General features: G+C 38.7%; 1 protein-coding gene and 1 long non-coding RNA gene across 4 annotated transcripts in view; one reads left to right on the top strand and one right to left on the bottom strand.

Moving 5' to 3' along the window:
• The first annotated feature begins 1,074 nt into the window (after positions 1-1,074).
• Positions 1,075-21,325, top strand: part of EIF2AK1 (eukaryotic translation initiation factor 2 alpha kinase 1) — a 32,185-nt gene continuing 11,934 nt past the window's right edge. The window contains exons 1-10 of one of the 3 annotated variants that reach the window (XM_079121248.1): positions 1,075-1,301; positions 7,768-7,926; positions 9,977-10,110; positions 11,840-11,877; positions 13,114-13,213; positions 13,973-14,053; positions 14,803-14,907; positions 15,596-15,654; positions 15,952-16,273; positions 17,640-17,751. In XM_079121248.1, coding sequence (XP_078977374.1) covers positions 1,184-1,301; positions 7,768-7,926; positions 9,977-10,110; positions 11,840-11,877; positions 13,114-13,213; positions 13,973-14,053; positions 14,803-14,907; positions 15,596-15,654; positions 15,952-16,273; positions 17,640-17,751 — 1,228 coding nt within the window. In that variant the 5' untranslated portion in view covers positions 1,075-1,183. The remainder of the gene's footprint in view (positions 1,302-7,767; positions 7,927-9,976; positions 10,111-11,839; positions 11,878-13,113; positions 13,214-13,972; positions 14,054-14,802; positions 14,908-15,595; positions 15,655-15,951; positions 16,274-17,639; positions 17,752-21,325) is intronic. The other 2 variants (XM_079121249.1, XM_079121250.1) reach the window with 2 other exon arrangements.
• Positions 16,295-17,633, bottom strand: LOC306649876. Its single transcript, XR_013760732.1, has 2 exons — positions 16,825-17,633; positions 16,295-16,793 (listed from the first exon to the last, which is right to left on the bottom strand). It is a non-coding gene; the product is annotated as an uncharacterized lncRNA (long non-coding RNA).

Consider the following 21,325-nt stretch of genomic DNA (forward strand, 5'->3'; position numbering starts at 1 on the left):
CCATCCTCCTGCCTTAGCCTTCTGAGTCCTTGGGATTTACAGGAGTATTTGCTTTCTTAAAGTTGTGGATTCATGTAGTTAAATCACTCTCCAGAAAGGCTGTGCTCTCTCAGAACATCAGCAATGCATGGGGAATTTTATAGAGAACCGTTTCCTGAATTGTCTCGATCAGGCTAAATTTTTCCAGTATGACTCTATACGGAACGTATTGTTCAAATAAAAAAATTCAACCAGTTTTAAAATCGTAAAGACTATTACAACTGTATTTATCTAATCCTAGATCTCCTTAAGGATTATTTTCAAAAGCATTGTGTTGGGGACTGAGTCACCAGGGCCAGCTGCAGAGGGCATGGCGTACTGGGGATTGAACTCAGAGGCACTCGACCACGCAGCCGCATCCCCAGCCCTATTTTGTATTTTTATTTAGAGACATGGTCTCACTGGGTTGCTGTTGCTAGTTGCTGTTGCTTAGCACCTCGCCATTGCTGAGGCTGGCTTTGAACTCGCGATCCTCCTGCCTCGGCCTCCCAAGCTGCTGTGATGGCAGGCGTGTGCCACCGCGCCGGGCTGGAGGATGGAGTTTTGAAGTTGAGTGTTTCAAAATAGTAGATCCGGGTGGCCTGGAGGTCACATGAGAAAAAGTACTAAGGTTTAAAAACATTTCAGTGGTACATTCAGTCTCCCAAACAGCGTTATTTCTATTAGGTTAAATTCACTCTGGGATCAAGCTGGCATTTCCTATTTCATTGTGGTTTAACGGTTGACAAAAATAAATACGGCATTGTACCCACAAAAGGTAAACATTTCTAATGAGCTCTGCAGACACCTAATTTCTACACTGACACCTGACTTTTGGCGCGAGGTGTGAGTGTTAACACTCGTCCGCAGATACTCCAGACTTCCGGGAGGGAAGACTGGCGGCAGAACCCCGGCCCACCCAGTGGAGCCGGGCACCGAGAACCCGCGTCGCCCCAGGATAACCCCGCTGGGCGCGCTCGCCGGGAGGTCGGAGGAGGCGGAGTCTGCGCTGGGCCCGCCCCCGCCGCCGACGTCCTCGTGGCGGGGGCGGGTCTTCCGTCTAGTGAGGCGCTACTTCCGGATCGGCGTCTGTCACCGCGGGTGGCTAGCCGAAGTGGCTCTGAGCGAGCCAGGTTGCGGTGCTGAGGCCTGCGCGCGGCCGGAGATGCTGGGGGGCTGCTCTGGGGCCCGGAAGGACAAAGCCGAGGGCGACCGGGCGGGAGGTGTAGCCTCGCCGCCCGCCATCGACTTCCCGGCCGAGGGCTCGGAACCAAAGTATGATGGTGAGTGAACCCGCTGTCGCTGGCCGCCTGGATGCCCCCCCCCCCCCCCCCCCGATCACCCGCGTTTCCGCGCAGTTTGGCAGCGGCGAGGGTCGCCTGGGTTAGTGCAGCTGCCTCGGCGCTGCAGCTGGGGGTGGCGTGCGGGTCCTCAGGATGAGGTAAATATTTGTTGAAAAGCTTCTCGGACCTGCTTGTTTGTTTATGTTTCTGCTCCTTGGTTTCCTTTCTGCGCACTGAGGCCTTTGGACGGCGAAGGACTTACTGGCCGCCACTTTCCAGCTCTTAAAAGCCGTGTGGTCTGGTCAGTCGTTGGGAATGACCTTTGTTTGCTATAATGGGACTTTGCAGACTCTATGGTGCAGAACAGTTGGGTCTAAGACTTGCAATTTGTAGCTTTTCCTGTAGTTTTTGCATCAGTGGCAGAATAATGATTTCTCAAAGTCAGGTAGTGGAAATGCCTTTTTTCTTGATGCTTTTGGTTATTAGATGTGGCGTTACTTAAGTCAACTAGCATAAAATGCTAAAACAACATCTCTACTATTATACTGAAAATGCAGGGTTGTTAGTTGTCAGTTTTTTGGACAGTTTTAAAAATTAAGTGTGGCGTCGACAATGAATACATTGGGGCTGGGGATGAAAGCTCAGTGGTACAGCTGGTGTTTAAGCATAAATGAGACCCTGGGTTCAATGCCAGCACCGAAATGGACAAGGACTCAAAGAGGTTTTAACTATACAGTAGTCCTAATAGAATGATTACAGAGAATACACATTCAGTTGAAGCATGGAATAAATATTACTGTGTTGCAGTGGATTTAAAGGTGCAAACTGAGTTGAACAAGTTTTTGGAAAAGTTCTTGCATTTTCATCCCTAATAGTACCTGTAATTCTCTACTACAAAGAGAAAAAACAAACCAAACAGACTGGTGGTAATTTAGGTTGAGTTTTACAGAGGAAAATCGTAAGATAACAATTTTTTCATGGATACATAGTTTTTTTCCCCCAAACATTAGGTGGTATGTTAATAGCAGCTCAACATTGTGGAACATGTTATGTCATAGCATAAGTCCCAGCTGTAAACATGCAAGTCTGTCTTTCTGTGATAAGAGTTTCTGCAAACCAAAGATTACTCTTCAAGGGAGTAATCTTAGATAAACTTAAAATATTTTTCTTCTCCATTGTGCTTTTCTTCCAAAGAGACCTACACTGTCCAGATGCAGTTTATTTTTTTATATGAAAAGTGAGGCCTGTGAAGACTGTAAGTTCATTTTCAATAGATGTAAAAACAGAATAATTAAATGACTTCCCAAATGCTCTGGGATTTGAAGAGGTCACTGTGCCACTTAATGACTGAGTCATAAAATTCAAAATCTAGGTATAACTTTGGTAGTTGATTGTTGGAATTCTTCTAAAGCCAACATTTGCCTTTGATAAATTTACTGTATGTTTTCTTTTTGTGAGCATAAGGAGTACTGGGAGCCACAGTGGCACACATCTGTAATCCCAGCTACTCAAGATGCTCAGACAGAAGGATGACAAGTTTGAGGCCAACCTGGGTAACTTAGCAAGATCTTGTCTCAAAAGTAAAATGAACAGGGCTGGGGATATAACTCAGTAGTAGAGCACTTGCCTGGCATGTGTAGGAGGCCCTGGGATCAATGTCTGGTACCAAAAAAAAAAAAAAAAAAAAAAAAAAGGAGGAGGGCCAGCAGTAAGTCCATGGTCACATTATTCATTTTCTTCATCTGACACCAGTTTTTTTTAAAAATGTTAATTCAGAGGGGCTGGGATTGTAGCTTAGTAGCGGAGCACTTGCCTAGCATGTATGAGGTGCTGCGTTTCTTCGATTCTCAGCACCACATAAAAGTAAGTAAAGATATTGTATCCATCTATAACTACAAATAAAAATGTTATTTCAGGTTAATCTTCTGGGCTTTTCTTTTTCTCCTCCTGAGGAGTCTGAATTAGAGTATCTCTTTCATGTTTGAATACTCTCATCCTGCTTAGCAGAAGTCTAGAACTCTAATTCAGCTAGGATCTGCATCTTATTTCTTACTGTTTTATGAGAACTTGACCTCATCTTTCCTTTTAGCTACTTTCCTTCTCCTCTTCTATTCATGACCAGTACTGTGAAATGGGAAACTTTCAGCTTCAGCCTTCATTTCTTTTCCATTTTACTCATTTGAATAGCTGTCCTCTGGTTTTTTAAAAGTTGTCCATTTTCTTGAATTATTAAGAGCTCATTTGAAAAAACTGACCAACTTTTCTCTTTTATTTCTTCATATTAAAAAGTAGAATTTCTGGGCTGGGGATATAGGTCATTGTCAGAATATTTGCCTAGCATATGTAGCTCTGGGTTTGATCCCCAGGTGCAAAAAGATAGATAAATAAATAAAATTGAATTTTCTCATTGTAAAAAATGGGAAACTAAGAGTACAAAGAAGCAGAAAACCCTCCTAACCATAATCACACTGTTAAAAGTTATGTGTATATATATATTTAAAAATTTCACCAGGCATGGTGGCACAGAACTGTAATTTCAGCTACTCAGGAGGCTGAGGCAGGAGGATCACAAGTTTGAGGCCAGCCTTGGCAACTTTGTGAAATCCTGTCTCAAAATAAAAAAAACAAAAATGCCTGGGGATGTAGCTCAGTGGTAAAGTACCCCTAGGTTCAATCCTCAGTACGGGGGTCAGGGAGGAGTTTTCACATTAACAGAGTATGTTTAAAATATAGAACAGCATGAAGATTTAAAAACCATAATCTCATCACCCAGAGGCTATGGTTTACATTTTGGTGTAGTTAAAGACATTTTTTGTTAATGATTTCACATTTAAAAATGTTTATTAGAGAAAGGCCACATGAATGGATTGATGATTTCCATCTAATTTGCTCCAAATACAATAAATATTTAGAGAAATTATTCACAAAGATTTTAAAGCATAAAGGAAAAAAAGGAGGGGGGTTAATTGCCTATACTCACAGGAATAATCACTGTGAACAATTTGATCTTTTGGGTTGGAAGTGTAGCTTAGTGGTAGAGATTTTGCTTGGCGTGGGAGAAGCCTAAGGTTTGATCTCCAGCTCTGCAAGAGAGAGAGAGAGAGAAAGAAGAAAAGAAAAACAGAAAAACAACCAAAAAAAAAAAAAAAAAAGGGAAGAAAGAAAAAAACAATTTGATATTCATTTGCAAGTATTTATTGAGGGTTGTATACCAGTCACTGCCCTCAGTGCTGAGGTTGGAATGGTCAGACTATATAAAACAGCATTATAATGTAATTTAATTTCTTTTACAAAATCTATAGCTATATCATTAAAAACAAGGGGACAGAGATTTAGTCTGTTTTGTTCTTGCTAGCTTTAAAATTTTTTTATGTATTTTTTATTTTAAAATATTTTTTAGATGTTGATAGACCTTTATTCACATATTTATATCAAACTCGCTACCTCTCACATGCTAGGCAAGTGCTCTGCCACTGAGCCACAACCCCAGCCCTTGTGTATTTATTTAACTATAAAATAAATGCATTTTAAAAGTTTTATCAAGCCAGGCATGGTGGTGTGTGCCAAATGTTGTGACACTTTTCTGTCTCTTGTGTTTGAACATACCTGCTTTTCTTCCTCCTCCTCTTCCTCTTTTTGCACTTGAGATTGAACCCGGGCCTTGCACATGCTATGCAGAGGCACTCTACCACTGAGCTACATCCCCAGGCCATTTTATTTATTTATTTTGAAACAGGGTTTTGGTAAGTTGCCCAGGTGGCCTCAAACTTGTGATTTTTTTTGCCTCAGGCCCCACAGTGGCTATGATTTCAGGCATTTGTCACCACACCCAGCCATGCCTGCTTTTTCTGTACCCTTGGCAATATCAAGTATTTCAGGCTTTAAATAGTTACCAATGTGATGGGCAAACTCTAGTACCTTAGATATTTTAATATGTATGCCATTAATTACTAGTTAGAATTTTAATTGTACTTTTACTTTATTAGCTTGTGAGACTTCTAAGTTTTATTTCCTTTCCTTGTCATGCATAGTACAGACATATGTAATGTGTCTGAATTTGAGTTTTATATTTTAAGTTTAAGATGTCTTTACATGGCCTGGGGATATGGCCCAGTGGTAGAGTGTGTGCCTGGCATGGGTAAATCCCTGGGTTTAATCCCTAGCACTGCATATAAATAAATAAATATAGATATGTAACAGTGCTTCCTGACTTTTTTTTTAAGATCTCTTTACCTGAGGAAGTTTTTCCATGGCCACATTTTTCATTTTTTCTTTCCCATACTCAGACAACTAAGTATTTATTTAAAATGAATAGCACATCTGCACATAAGAAGGTCATGGTGGTCCCCTCCTACAATACACACACATGGCCATCTATAGATCAGAGAGGAAATTGATGCATAAATACTGGATTTTAAAATGTTGGCTCTTCCAGGACATTTAGTGGTTAATAGAGGAGACTGGAACAGAATATTTGAAATGGACCAATTTTATTTTTTTATTTTTATTTTTTTAGTACCAGGGATTGAACCCAGGGGTGCTTAACCACTGAACCACTTCCCCATCCCTTTTTGTGTGTTATTTTGAGACAGTGTTCACTAAGTTGCTTAGGGCCTCACTAAATTGCTGAGACTGGCTTTGAATTTGCAATCCTCCTGCCTCAGCACCCCCACAAGTTGCTGGGATTTCAAGCATGTGCCACCACGTCCCACAAAATGGGCCAATTTTTGAAGGGCTAGGAGCTATGTAGTCCTCTGCCTGCAGGATGTTTCTAGTTGAATGCATCCACAGCTGTTGGGAGTTGATATGTCCGAACTTTCCTCTGACTAGCACCTCATTATCTCATTAACACCTCTACCTTCCTATTCCTAGTGTTTTATATCCTGGCCTCCACAGTTCTGTAATTTGCCTCTTTTACTCATTTTAGCCACACCTTCCCTTATTTACTTCCTACCTCCTTCCAGGCCACTATATCATTTCAGAATGGTGTCCTCAAGCAGTTTTCCTTTATTATGTTTTTTGCCTGTTAAGGTTTGAAAATGGGGTGTCCCTCAAAAGCTCACATATGAGACAATCAATGCAAGAAGTTTCAGAGGAGAAATGACTGGGTTGTAAGACTTAACCTAATCAGCGATTTAATCCTTTAATAGGGATTAACTGAGTGGTTACTGAAGTAAGGCGTGGCTGGAGGAGACTGGTATTGAGGCTTGGCTTTGGGGTATATATTTTGTATCTGGAGAGTGGAGACTCTTTGCTTCCTGATGTTGTGAGTTGCTTCCCTCTGCCACACTCTTCCACTGTGATGTTCAGTGTTCAGCCTCACCTAGAGCCCTGAGGAATGGAGCCAGCCTTCCATGGAGTAGAACTCTCTGAAACTGGAAACCCTCAAATAAACTTCTCCTCTAGTCAGATCTTTTAGTCACAGCAGCAAAATAGCTGACTGAAACACCTGTTCAATAATTTATTGAATAAAGTGTTAATGAGGATTTACGACCTTCAGCTTTAAGTACCAGCTCATCATCTGTCTGTTTTATCTTCCATAGTGGCAAGAGGGCAAAATTGGGAGTCATTCTAACATTCCTGATTTGCTAGTTCCCTAACTTCTCAGATCAGTGTCCTTATCTGTAAACAGTGGTGATGGTAACACTTTATATTGTTTTTTAAGAATTAGAAGAAGCTGAGTGCAGTGATGTATGCCTGTAATCCCAAAGATTTGGGAGGCTGAGGCAGGAGGATTGTGAGTTCAGAGCAAGCCTCAGCAATTTAGCCCTAAGTAAATCAGTGAGACCCTGTCTCTAAAACATAAAAAAAGGGCTGGGGATGTGGTTCAGTGGTTAAGCACCTCTGGGATCAATCCCCAGTATCAAAAAAAAAAAAAAAAAAAAAAAAATTGGAGATTATGCATGTAAAACACTTGTGCATACATAGTTATGCGTTCAGAGTAGTTTATTCTTTTTTACCTTCTCTCCTTTGTCAACTTTCTTTATGCCTGCTTCGCAAAGGAAGGAGGCTGTCCTATTCTACACTTGCTAGCTTGTTTGTCTTAAAATTATTTTGTTTTTTCCCTTCTAATGTACGTACATATCATTGGTATCTATCATTGCTGCCAAAACTGTTTTCCCTCTGCCTCATAGCATCGTTTTTTTTTTTTTTTTTTTTAATAACCATTTTATTTAGTTTTTATGTGGTGCTAAAGGTCAACCCAGTGCCTCACGTGTGCTAAGCAGGTGCTCTACCACGGAGCCACAGTCTCAGCCCCAGGCCTCATAGCTTCTTGCTGCTGGTCCTCCAGCTCATAAAATTCAACTCAGAACTCACTTCCAGAAAGCCTTTCTTAACCCAACTAAGCATAACTACTCTTTTGTTTTAATTTCCCTTCAGTTAAATACTTTGTATTTCATTAGAGCGTGCTGTTTTTTCATTTTGAGATGTGTTTACCAATAATTTTTCCTTTTTTAATTTTTAGAATCTGATGTTCCAGCAGAACTCCAGGTGTTAAAAGAACCCCTTCAACAGCCAACTTTCCCTTTTGCAGTTGCAAACCAGCTACTGCTGGTTTCTTTGCTGGAACACTTGAGCCATGTGCATGAACCAAACCTACTTCGTTCAAAACAGGTGTTTAAATGTAAGTAAAAATAAGTTGATCTTGATTAAATAAAGTCTGTAAAAATACTCTATTGTTTAATGTGGGTCCAAGAAACAGCCGGTGTATAAAATTGGGTCAGAATTAATTGTGAATAATCATTCCTTAAATTCATTTCACGTTTTCCTTTGGGTAACTCCTGGGGAATCCCAAAATTGCATGTAATATAAATTAGTTTTCATTTTGGGGTACTGGGGCTTTAAAACTGAGCTACCTCCTCAGCCCTTTTGATTTATTTTATTATTATTTTTTTAATCTTTTTTAGTTGTACGTGAACACGTACCTTTATTTTTATGTGGTGCTGAGAATCGAACCTAGGGCTTCACCTGTGCTAGACGAGTACTCCACCACTGAGCCACAACCCCAGCACCTGATTTATTTTGAGACAAGGTCTCACTAAGTGGCTGAGACTAGCCTCAAACTTGCAATCCTGCCTCAGCCTTCTGAGATGCTAGGAACAGGAAGGTGCCACTGCACTCACCTTAAAGAATTCTTTCGCATCTGTAGCATAATGTGATATTCATGTGATTTTTGAAGCTCTGTTTTGATTTGGTTGATACGCAGATAAAAGAAAATCACATGTATTCATTCTGAGCCAGTTCTTGACCAGAGAAGTAGGATAGCTGCATATTGTGTTGTTGAAATGTTTTTTTATTCCTGCCAAAGGGCACTTTTACTCAAGACAAAAGTGAGTAGTATTATAGATGATATTTCTAGTTCAGCACTTTATTCCTGTTTGCAGTACAAGGGATTGGACCGAGATGTGGTCTACCACTAAACTACATCCCCCAGCCGTTTTTATTTTTTATTTTGAGATAGGGTCTTGCTAAATTCCTCAGGCTGGCCTTGAACTTTCAATGTTCCTGCCTACAGGGTACCTGAAATTATAGGCATGGGACACCACGCCCAACTGGTTGTTCGTTGACAGACCATTGAAACTGCTTTAATATCTCTAGCCACAGATTCTGAGGTTCTTTTCTACTGAAAAGGTCTTTCCAGGTCTTGTTTGGTGTTAGAAATTCTAAAACTTATACATTTGTGTGGTCTTAGAACTTAATATATTTTTGTAGACTTCATGGAACATAAAAAGTAGTAAAAATATTTGTAAAGTGTACATTTATTATTTGCTTGAAAAAAGCAAATCTTATACTGTACATTCTAAGTAGTGGCATATATGGGGGGCACATAAGAGGTGTTTCTTAGGTTCCAGAGAACTGGTACCTAGGGATTATTGCATTAGATTCATGGTATAGAAAGTAAATTGTGATAATGTTGGTGCAGTAACATTGCTTATAGTTAAAGCAGATTTGTAGATCTTACTGTTCTTTCTGATAATTGTGGGAACTGAATCCAGGACCTTGTGCACTGAACTACACCCACAGCATGATTTTAAGATAATTTTGAATTCCCTATGTATAGAATTTTTAGATTACTGAACTTTAAAAACTAGATGTATCTAATTTTTTAGAGACGATTCTAGAATCGTTCCTAAATAAATATTTCTGCTGTGATTCAGTTAGTTGATCTCAGTGGAGAGTTTTGAGTGTTAAAGAATATCCTCTGTTTTATCTGTATTTCTTATGAAGAAAACCAGGGCACCTCTGTAGGAACTTCTTTTTCTGAGGAGCCTGCTATTTGGTCTATAAATACATCTACTGTGCTCTTTGCATATTGGCTGAAGATGTTCCATAATAAAAAAAAAAAAACAAAAACAGTTAGTACTCACTTTGATTGTTACTTACCATTTTTTTCTGTCTCTGTTATCATATTTCTTGTCAGCAAAGTGTAATGTATGAAATGTCAGACGATTTTACATTTTTTCTTGCCCCCCCCCTTTTTTTCCCTAATGGAACTTAGTACTTTAATGACTAGGCATATAAGCAAATGACTGCAGTGTAAGATAGGCAGTAATTACAAACGTGTTCTTGATCAGTTAATATACCAGTTGCTCCTTCTCTTTTAGAGACTCAGTCTTCAAGCCATTTTATCGACAACCTTTCTAATCCTGGTTTTCCATGTTCTTCTTTTATAGTACTTTGTCAGACCTTTATCAAAATGGGACTGCTGTCTTCTTTCACCTGCAGTGATGAATTTAGCTCATTGAGACTACATCACAACAGAGCTATTACTCATTTAATGAGGTCCGCCAAAGAGAGAGTTCGCCAGGTAAGCCCTAACTGTGCTGTGTATGGAAAATGTTTAATTTCAAGAGAACTGAATTTTAAAGTATTATGAAATTGTAATTATATATCAAGTTTTCAAAAATACAAACTTCACTTATTCAAGATTTATGGAATATTTATGTGTTAGATTCTTTTGCAGGTGCTGAGGTAAAAATCACTGAACAAAATAGATGAAAATCCCTGCCCTCATGGAGATTATATTTAGATGGGAGGGCAGAAAACAGTAGGAAAAAATATAAAAATATATGAGATATTAGGTGGTGTTAACATAAAGGAGAAACATATGGCAGTGAAGGGGTTTTGGAGATGTCGGAAGGGGCTGCATAACTTTCACATAGGGTGCCCAGGGAGGACCTCACTGGCACAGTGCTAAAGTCAAGAGTTGAAGGTAGGTCAGGGGTTGTAGCTCACTGGCAGAGCCTTTGCCTTGTGTGTGTGAGGAATTGGGTTCGATTCTCAGCACTGAATATAAAGAAATAAATAAAATAAAAATCAATTGACAACTAAAAAATATTTAAAGAAAAAAAAGAGTTGAAAATTAGAGAATGAATTATGCAAATTTGTGCAGAAGATCATTCCAAGCAGAGGAACAGTAAGTGTAGGGACCCCACAGTGGGTATGCAGGTGGCAGTGTGCTGGGGGTGGGAGTGAGGGGCTATAAGGCATCCCTAGGGCTGGAATAGAGTGAACAAAGGGGAGAATTTAGAGGAGAGAGTAGGGAAAGTCAAGGGAAGAAGGGACAGATTAAATAGAACCTTGATACCATTTTAATGTGCTTGGTTTTACTCAGATAAAATGGGAAGCATTGCAATTTTTTGAGCATAGGAGTGACATAACCTGATTTACATTTTAATGGGATCACACCTGCTACTGTGTTGAGAATAGGCCAATGGAGGGGCTGGGGAGATAGCTTAGTCGGTAGAGTGCTTGCCTTATAAACACAAGGCCCTGGGTTTGATCCCCAGCACCTCCCCCCCCCCCCAAAAAAAAAAAAAGAATAGGCCAATGGAGGTCAAGGGCAGAAGCAGGGAAGCAGGTACAGTCATACAGGCAAGAGGTGGTAGAATGGGGGGGTAGCAGTGGAGATCTGGGGAGTAATCAGTTTTTGTATATATTTTGAAGGCAAAGTCAACATTGGCTTATGGAGCTCCTTATTAAATATATTCTCAGCTTTGAAATATTTTCAGTTGTAAACTTTTTTTTTTAAATATTTTTTTTAGTTGTTGATGAACCTTTATTTATTCATATGTGGTGCTGAGAATCGAGCCTAGTGCCTCACACATACTAGGCAAGTGCTCTACCACTGAATTACAACCCCAGCCAAGTTATAAACTCCTAAGTAATATTAAAAATGATGTTTTTTTGCCTGGTATAGTGGCACATATCTATAATTCCAGTTGCTTGGGAGGCTGAGGCAGAAGGGTTACAAGTTCAAAGCCAGCCTCAGCAATTTTACTAAGCACGCTGGTCTCAAAATAAAATAATAATAAAAAGGGCTGGGATGTGGCTCAGTGGCTAAGCCCCCCTGGGTTCAATTTTTGGTAAGCCTGCCTCCCCCCTCAAAAATAAAAAAAAACGTTTTTTGGTTTTGTTTTCAATATTGTTTGAGTTTTTGGGCTATTAATGTGACATTGAATTTTGAAAGATTCCTTATTTCAGACTTTTCAAAATGATTTTTAAAAAACGTTTTTTTTTTTGTTTATTTGTTTTAGGATCCTTGTGAAGATAATTCATATATGCAGAAAATCAGGTATGCGTTAAGTTCTTCTTTGATTATGTACAGACTAAACTATTCAGAAGAAAGCAAGATTAATTTGGGGATAAAAAAGTAATGGTGTTAGGGTAGTTTGTGATTTTTTTTTTTTTTTTTTTTTTGTACTGGGGATTGAACCCAAGGGTACTTGACCACTAAGCCACATCCGTAGCCCCCCCCTTTTTAAAAAAAAAAAATTATTTTTTAATTTTGAGAGCGGGTCTTGCTAAGTTGCTTAGGGCCTCACTAAGTTGCTGAGGCTTGCCTGGAGCTAACTTACCATCCTCCTGTCTCAGCCTCCCAGACTGCTGGGATTACAGAAGTGCACCACCACACCTAGATAGTTGTGAAAATTTAAGACTGTGTTGTCAGCACTTAGCCCTGCTCCAGGACTTGCTTTAATTCTCATTTCTTTCCTCTTCCAATTCTTGTCCCACATTGAATGGAATTCTGTAAGCCCTACTATTATTTCACACTACTGATGATACCCAGTCTCTTTTAGGGAACATCTATTTACCAGGTGTTTAAAATCTGTGACTGGTCTGCATCATTATGAGTTTAAATAAATTTATTACTGAGCTCACCTAATCAACTACTGTCCGTTGGTCTTCCTTAGGAAGGAAGAAAATGCTGTAAAACATTTTCTGTTGGTAAGGGGCTTGAAATTAGTTTAATGACCCCCTTGCCATTTTCATTATATTGTTGATTTGCTTAGTCAGTGTTTTCTTGGTAGAGAATGAAAAATTACACTTCATTTTTTTATGTATACATATATTTTTAGTTATATATAGATACAATACTTTTATTTTGTTCATGTGGTGCTAAGGATTGAATCCAGTGCCTCACACTTGCTAGGCAAGTGCTCTACCACTGAGCATGACCCCAGCCCCACTTCGGTTCATTCTTTATAAATGATTGCAGTTTAGTAATCGATGAGGACCAGCAGATTTGTACATAAGACTGTGAATAGGAACTGTCCTAAAACATATTGATTGTCTCAGGTATTTGACTGGTGTCGGGGGGCGGGGCAAACTTTTAATCCTAATAATTTGGGAGGCTGAGGCAGGAGTGTTACAAGTTGGAGACCAGCTTCAGCAACTTATTGAGACCCTGTCTCAAATTTAAGAAAGCACTGGGGATGTGGTTCAGTGGTAAAGTGTCTCTGAGGTCCATCCCCAGTAACAAAAGTAAAACCAGAAAATACTGATTATGTGTTTTGTATTTAACTTTTAGATCCAGGGAAATAGCCTTTGAAGCACAAACTTCACGTTACTTGAATGAATTTGAAGAAATTGCCATCTTAGGAAAAGGTGGATATGGAAGAGTATACAAGGTTTGTTTTCTACTTACTCATGTTGACCCATTACTCTATAAATAAGTGTATTTTGAGAAGTTTGTTTCATTATTATTATAAAGCACTCAGAGAATGCTCAGAAATCACGTGTATTTACTTACCATTATGATTTGTTATTTACAGGGAAGCACATAGGTTTTAATATTTTCCTAAGCACAGTAGGTGGATTTTGGATTCTGAGTTTTATGGTATATTCTTATTAAAAATGTTTAACTAACTACTTGTGAGACTGAGGCAGGAGGATTGCAAGTTCAAGGCCAGCTTTGGCAAATTAGAAAGACCCTTTCTGAAAATAAAATATAAGAAAAGGACTGGGAATGTAGCTCAGTGGTAGATTGCCCCTCGGCTCAATCCCTAGTACAAAAAAGAAAAAAAAAGTGTTAATCGGGCTGAGGATATAACTCTGGGATAGAGCTGGCATGCACAAAGCCCTGGGTTTAATCCCTAGCATTCACACACATGCAAAAATGTTACTAAAAAGAATATCCTCCTGCATTTTGGGACTTATGTGGGTTAGCTGATGTTCCTCTTCTTCAGACCGGGAACCTCTGGGAATCAGACTCACACAGTGTACAAAGCTGCAGTCCAGCTGACTAGGGCTCACTCCCAGAAAACAGGGGCAAGGAGTTATGGCTTTAACTTAATTTGATATTTTTGGCTAGTTTGGATTATCTAAGAACTTCTTTATTCATTTGTGATTTAATGGAACTTAATACTTGGTCTCTTTTGCTTTTTTAGGTCAGGAATAAATTAGATGGTCAGCATTATGCAATTAAGAAAATCCTGATTAAGGGTGCAACCAAGACCGATTGCATGAAGGTATGATTTTAAAAGTGATTTGAGTTAGGCCCAGTGGTGGCATGCACCTGTAGTTCCAGCTCCTGGGACACTGAGGTGGGACTTGAGCCCAGGAGTTCAAGACTAGTCTGGGCAACATATCAAGGCCTCATTTCAAAGAAGAAAACAAAGATCTATTTTGTGTAATTGTGAATTTAGTTCCTTTCAAAAGAAATATGTGTATTTGTGATATTTGGCAAATTGTAGGTGGTATGGATTGCCTGTTTACTAAGATGAGATTGTAGTAAAGAATAGTAAATATCAGAACTAAATTTTTATTTGACTTTTTTTTATAGACTACCACATTTCAGGTCATTGCTGGGGAAATTAATTTTTCAGGTAAATGATCAGTATGTAATACAACTTGTTACTATAAAGCATGAGCCCAGTTTGTCCAGGTCTTCCCCTTACATGCTATTGGGTTCTGAGAAAACAGCTGTTATTTTCTGAGCTGCTGTTTCTCTCACTTGGCAGTAATGTTTTTTTATTCACCTTGAATTGATATAGGAATCAGATGGGAAAATTATAAATGAGCTATACGAAACATAAAGCGTCATAAATTTATTTAGTTGCTGTAGCTATTTGCCTCTCACAAGAATATCCCCATTATTTTAACATAGTTCAGATTGCTTGCACAGAGGAATTTTTATTATTTTGCTCTGGAACAATAAGTGTTTGATACCATAAACATTTAACAAATTGCCAGTAAAATCTCTTTACATTTTCTTTAGGTACTTCGGGAAGTAAAGGTGCTGGCAGGTCTTCAACACCCTAATATTGTAGGCTATCACACTGCATGGATAGAACATGTTCATGTGGTTCAGCCCCAAGGTAAGTCATTTTTGACTATACAAGTTGAGTATCCCTTGTCTGAAAACACGAAAACTAGAAAACTCCAAAATCCAAAACTTATAAAGTGTTAAGAGTCACTTAGAATTTTTTGGATTTTGTAGTTTGTGAGAATACTTTAGGATCTGAAAAAAAAATCCCAAGTCTGATTTACTTCTGGTCCTGAGCATTTTGGATAGGAGATAGTCAACCTGTATAGTGAAATGGTTGGCATACTTCTACCTGTGAGCCAAATCTTGCCTGCCCTTGTTTTTATACATTTCACAAACTGATAATGGTTTTTTATTTTCAAATAGTTAAAAGGAATCAAAGAATATTTTGGGAAAGTTATGTGTAATTCACATTTCAGAGTCATAAAAAAGTTTATTAGAACCTAGGCTTACATACATATTGCTTTTGCACTACAACAGAATTCAGGTTGCAGCAGGGTCCCTTACAGTTACCAAAACCTAAAAGGTTTTCTTTCAGGTTTTCTATAAAAAGTTTGCTGACTTCTGGTGTATACAACAACTCTGTTTTTATACTTCCTAAAACATGCCAGCTATTTGAACAAACATGGTTTATTCACTTTGACTTGTAGTCTCATTTGGTATTATCTATACATTTTAGCTCTGCTTTTGACTTTAAGTTGAAATACTGGGCTGCTTGCAGATTTTTGTATTTTGTTTCTGTTCAGCAGGCAGAGTTCCTATTCAGTTGCCCTCTCTTGAAGTGCTCTCTGATGAGGAAGACAGGTATGCATTTGTCTGCACATTAGAGTGGTTTACTGTTGCCCGCAGTGACTTGCTTTTGCCTTTTGCTACTGGGATCTTGGGAGGAGTGTTTTAGGCTTTATTTTTGCGTATTTTTATTACAAAATATTAAATTTTCTTTAAGTATTTTAGTATGTTAAATAAAAGGTGCTGCTGGAAAGACTTGATACCTTTTTTGAAAAGTTGATCTGTAAGATTCCTACAGACTTGAAGGAGCAGTGAGATACTCTTTTGATCTTTTTTTACATTCACTTTTATTTTTTTCTGTTTTTCCTCCAGAGATCAATATGGTGGTGTTAATGAAAGCAGCTCATCAATTATCTTTGCTGAGTTTACCTCAGAAAAAGAAAAACCCTTTGGAGAAAATGACGGTGAAAATCAGAATAACAAATTGGTGAACTACACCACAGATTTAGTTATAAGGGACAGCAGTGAACTTGAGTCGTCCATTAATCTCCAAGAAAATGGTTTGGTTGATTTGTCTGACGAATCAATTGTTAAACATCAGCTGCCAGTGAGGCATAATTCAGACCTGGAAGGGAATTTCACATTCAGTGAAGAGTCTTCTGAAGAAAACTTTAACTTATTGGGGCAGACAGAGGTAGAGCATTTTCCCAGAACCTACTGATGTGATGTTTACCTTAATAATTGTATGAAGGATTGTGATGGGCCTGCCTTCTTCCTTAGCGAACTTCCCACTTGTTGTGCCTCCCTGTGTTCAGTCTTTTGGACTTGCATGTTCTCTCTTGCCAGATGGCCCTTATATTTGGTGTGCTTCCTTCACTTAGCTCCTACTAATAACCCTTTTCTAACTTCCCCAGATATTCTTGAATGTGCACCCTGGAGTTGGAAGCCTCATTCACACTCTATTTCTGTAGTATGTTAGTGTCATGCTATAAAAATATGTTTATGCAAAAGAATTTTCTATTTTTAGAGTATGACTTTAGATGAGTCCTGTAGGATTGCCAGGTCAGTTTTCAAGATATTCTTTTTGAGGGTTATACTAATATGCTGGTCAGACTCACATCGTATGCTCACTGGTATTGATTATTAGTATTTAAAAAAGTGAGCATTAACAGAGTCTACCTAATTTTGTCATATTAGAATTGCAAAACTGTATTCTTAGCCATACACACACACACACACACACACACACACACACACACACACACACAACAAAGAATTGTCAAGGAATATATATGTCTGTGTGTGTGTTTGGTACCAGGGTTGCTTAACCTCTGAGCCATGTCCCCAGCCCTTTTGAGTTTTTTATTTTGAGACAGGGTCTCACTAAGTTGTTAGGGCCTTGCTAAGTTGCTGAGGCTGATCTTGAACTTGGATTCCTCCTGCCTCACCCTTCTAGTTGCTGAGATTACAGGTGTGTGCCACTGTGCTGACTTTTTTTTTTTTTTTTTAATAAAAGAACGGAATGAATTCACGTGAATCCAAAGGAGTTGAGTTTGGGGGACTTCCAGTCAGAATTGTTTAATTTCTCTGTATTTCTGTATTTGGAAAATTTTCCTCAATGCCTAAATGAGTGGGCTGTAGGAAGTTTAATGTTTGCTTATTTTTTTCTTAAATAAGTTATTAGTTATGTACTATGTGAAGCCAAAGTATATATACGTCAGAATATGGTTATAATTGTAGAATACTATTTAGGTATTCTTTGATGTTTTATCTTAGGTTTAAAAACTGTTTGCAGACCAGTTTCAGAACTGGTTCCTTCATGCCATGTTCAGGAGCTTCTACCAGTGGACTCCTACTGACTTCAGCCTGATCTACCCTTGTCTCCTTGTATTATGACACACTGTTTTAATTATTTAATTATTGCTCTGCTTCTTGGGCAGGCCTGGATCCTTAGTACTTAGCCATTGTTTTTGGCCTAGAGTAAGCAAGTTGAGTGTTGATTAAATGAATAATGTTCGTGAATTGGCAAATACAGGGACCCACAGTGTGTCCTGTCCTAGGTTCGGTACCACCTGATGCTGCATATCCAGATGCAGCTGTGTGAACTTTCCCTATGGGACTGGATAGCCGAGAGGAACAAGCGGGGCCAAGAGTGTGTGGATGAAGCTGCCTGTAAGTACCATCTGGGTAGTAAATACTGAAGGGGAAATAAAGACAGTCAAGTCTTTCCCACCTAATGTTAGGAATGCCTCCAGGGGCTTTAGGTTAAAAAAAAAAGAAAAGAAAACTAACAACAAAAACTTCAAAGAAATAGTTGTGCTTATTTCAGCATTTTGCAAGAACTAATAGATAATTTGGAAGCTAAATTTCTCTATAATAAAGATTTTGTTATATTGAAATAGTACTACCATGAAATTTAAATGATTTTGGATAGACAAAATTTATTTCGTTGTCAGTGGATCTTTATTTATTTATATGTGGTGCTCGAGAATTGAACCCAGTGCCTCACACATGCCAGGCAAGTGCTCTACCATTGTGCCACAACCCAGCCCTAAGATAAATTTAAATACTTGTTTTACTTTATTATTATTATTTTTTAAATTCTGAAATTGGTGCTCTTATAAAAAAATTTCTTACATGATCCGGGCTCCCCCTCCCCCATACTCTATAGTTATAGGTTCTTCTAGAAATACTTTGTTGAATATTTAAAAAATATAACACTGATTCTCAGCTCTGGCTGCTTGTTAGAATCACACAGGGTATTTTTAAAAATGTTGATTAAAAAAACAGTAACTTTACAGTGGGGAAGCCTCATAAACACAATCTTAGCCAGGGATCAAAGTCACTGTCAGTGTTGGTAAGTCATGTTGATAGTGTGAGTCTCCTTGGTGTGATATGATGAGAATGGCAGTTTATCTCTGTGATCTTCCTTCCCCCAAACCACAGTCCCAGGCTAATCATGGGGAAAATACTAGAAAAATCCCTCTTGAAGGACATCTACAAAATACTTGATCAGTACTTTTCAAAACTGTCAGGGCTGTCAGAAACAAGGAAAGCCTAAGAAATTGCTAAGAGGAATCTGAAGAGACACCACAACTCTGTATTATATGATAGGTATATCCTGATTGGGGTCCTGGAACAGAAAGAGGAAACTTTTGTAAAGACGAAGGAAATCTGAATGAACTAGGAACTTCAGTTAACAATATTACCTATCAATGTTGGTATACCCATTGTGACAAATGTATCATATGAGTACAGGTGTTGATGATGAGAGAAACTGGGGATTTGGGGATGTAGCTCAGTGGTAGAGAGCCTGCTTAGCATGCCCAAGGGCCTGGATTCAACCCCAGCACTAAAGGGAAGAAAAAGAAAAAAGGGGCAATTGGGTGTGGGTTTTATGGAAACCCTTTGTACTATCTTTTCAGTTTTTCCGTAAATTTAAGATTTAAAATATAAAACCTATTTTAAAAGAAAGCTGCTGTCTGGGACTATACCACTTATATATGTAGTGATTGGTCTAAGATAGGCCTTGGCCTTTGACACTCTTTGGGAAATTTGCTTGATTCTTGCATGTAGTCCAAGTTAAAAATCACCGTATTAGATTATCAGAATTGTAGATGAGAGTGACTTGATTTTAAGTCAAACTAAATGTCAGTCATTAATCATTTGCCATCCACTTCTTTATTGGGTCTAAGATATACATTAATTAACTTACTCAAAATCTGAGACCAGCTTCCCGTGCAAAGACAAACCCTATCTCCAGAAGCTTCTCCATGCACCCAGTGCTGCTTCTCTGGTTTACCATGTAATTAGGTGGAGGGCATGTAATTGGTTCAGTTCAGTTGTGGCAGGAAGTGTGTTGCTTATTTTCAGTGCCCTGTGTATGTGTCTTTTGCCTGCTACATGAACAAATGGAAACAGTTTATTGGAACACTGTATGCAGTCCCTGATCTCTAAACTTCCATTTGGAGAATAAATATGGCATGAAAATTTTAATTTTTACCATTTAGTACAAGAAATCTGTTAAAACAATAAAGGAAAAACATGTATGATGCTGCTAGAATGTTGTGTGTATATGTATATATGTGTATTTGGTGTATATAATGTGTGTGTGTGTATTTTTTTTTTTTTTTTGTATTAGAGATTAAACCCAGGGTGCTTTTCCACTGAAAAGGGTTGGTGCTATACCTCCAACCCTTTTTATGTTTTATTTTGAGACCAGGTTTCATTACGTTTCCCAGGCTAACTTTGAATTTGTGATACTCTAGCCTCCTGAGTAGCTGGAATTACAGACATGTGCTATCATGCCGGACTGTTTGCTGCTTAAAATATTTTGAAGTTTTAACTTTGTAGTAGTCAAACCCTGTGTTGATAGCTTTATGTCAGTTCTTTTTCTTGTTTTTTTAGTCTCTTTTTTTTAATATATATTTTTTTAGTTGTGGATGAACCTTTATTTTTATTCATTTATTTTTATGTGGTGCTGAGAATTGAGCCCAGTGCCTCACACATGCTAGGCAAGCACTCAACCACTGAGCCACAACCCTAGCCGGTTTTACATTTCACCATTCCCAACAATCCCATGAGCAGCAGACCTGGGTTTGAGACCTGACTCTACTTACCAGCTGTAAGTTTCCATGCAAGTCTGGGAATACTCTCAGTTCGTCTTATCATCTGTCATTTGTGGGTTGTCCCTGTGGTGTGGGTTGTTGTGAGGATTAATGTGGGGAGTGTGAAGGATGTAGCAGATTGCTAGGCAGAGAAAATGCACTGAATGGACACTGTTGCCACAGAGTCAGGTCCCTGTGTGGTCAGGTCTGCCCCCGGGTCAGGTCTGAATCCTGTGACTGTTGCCTGCCATATGGAGAGGTGAGGCATATGAAACAAGAACCACATGTTTTCAAGACACCACAGGAAAGTAGTGGTTCTGCATAGTTGTGGCAGTCAAAAGCTCTTCTTACGTTTCTATCTAGGCAGAAGGGGAGTGATGACTTTCATGTGATGGGGAATCACAGTGGGGGTCTTTATAAGTGGAACCATTGCTTTTACACACACACACACACACACACACACACACACACACAGGTTTTTGTTTTCTGAAGTATTGCCCAATTATAGGCCAGATATTGTAAAAAGTTATTCTGTGTGGAATAGGTTTGAGCTGTAAAACAAACTAGGCTCATTCAAGAAGAGAGCATTCAGGCAGGGTTCTTTTACATGAATATAAACAATAGGTTAGTTAATGATTTAAAATGACTGAGCTATTAAATGCTTAGTGTGATATTACTAAATTTACTTGGTAGGAAAATTCCAGGATTTTTTTCTTTATTAATTTTTGATTTAGTCTTATAAATATTAATTAGATGAATTCACTTTTTTTTTTTTAATTGGTACTGGGAAACCCAAGGATGTTTTACTACAGAGCTACATCACCAGTCCATTTATTTTTTATTTTGAGATAGGGTGTTAATAAGTTGCTCAGGCTGGCCTTGAACCTCTGATCCTCCTGCCTCAGCCTTTCAAAAGTCACTGGGATTATAGGCTTGTGCCACCATGCCCAATTCTTTTTTCTTTTTTGCCACATACTTAAACTACATCTAAGTTAGCCACCTAATGTCTGAGAATTGTTTAAAAAGTAATTGATACAGGGTTTAGTTGATTCTGGGTAAAATTAGAGGTTCCTTCTTTCAGGTCACACAGTCCATCAAGGATTGGGTGCCAGTCTGATGGTTTCTTCTCTAGCTGAGGA

This window comes from Sciurus vulgaris (genome assembly GCF_902686455.1).
Source record: "Sciurus vulgaris genome assembly, chromosome: 18".
Classification (NCBI taxonomy): Eukaryota; Metazoa; Chordata; class Mammalia; order Rodentia; family Sciuridae; genus Sciurus; species Sciurus vulgaris.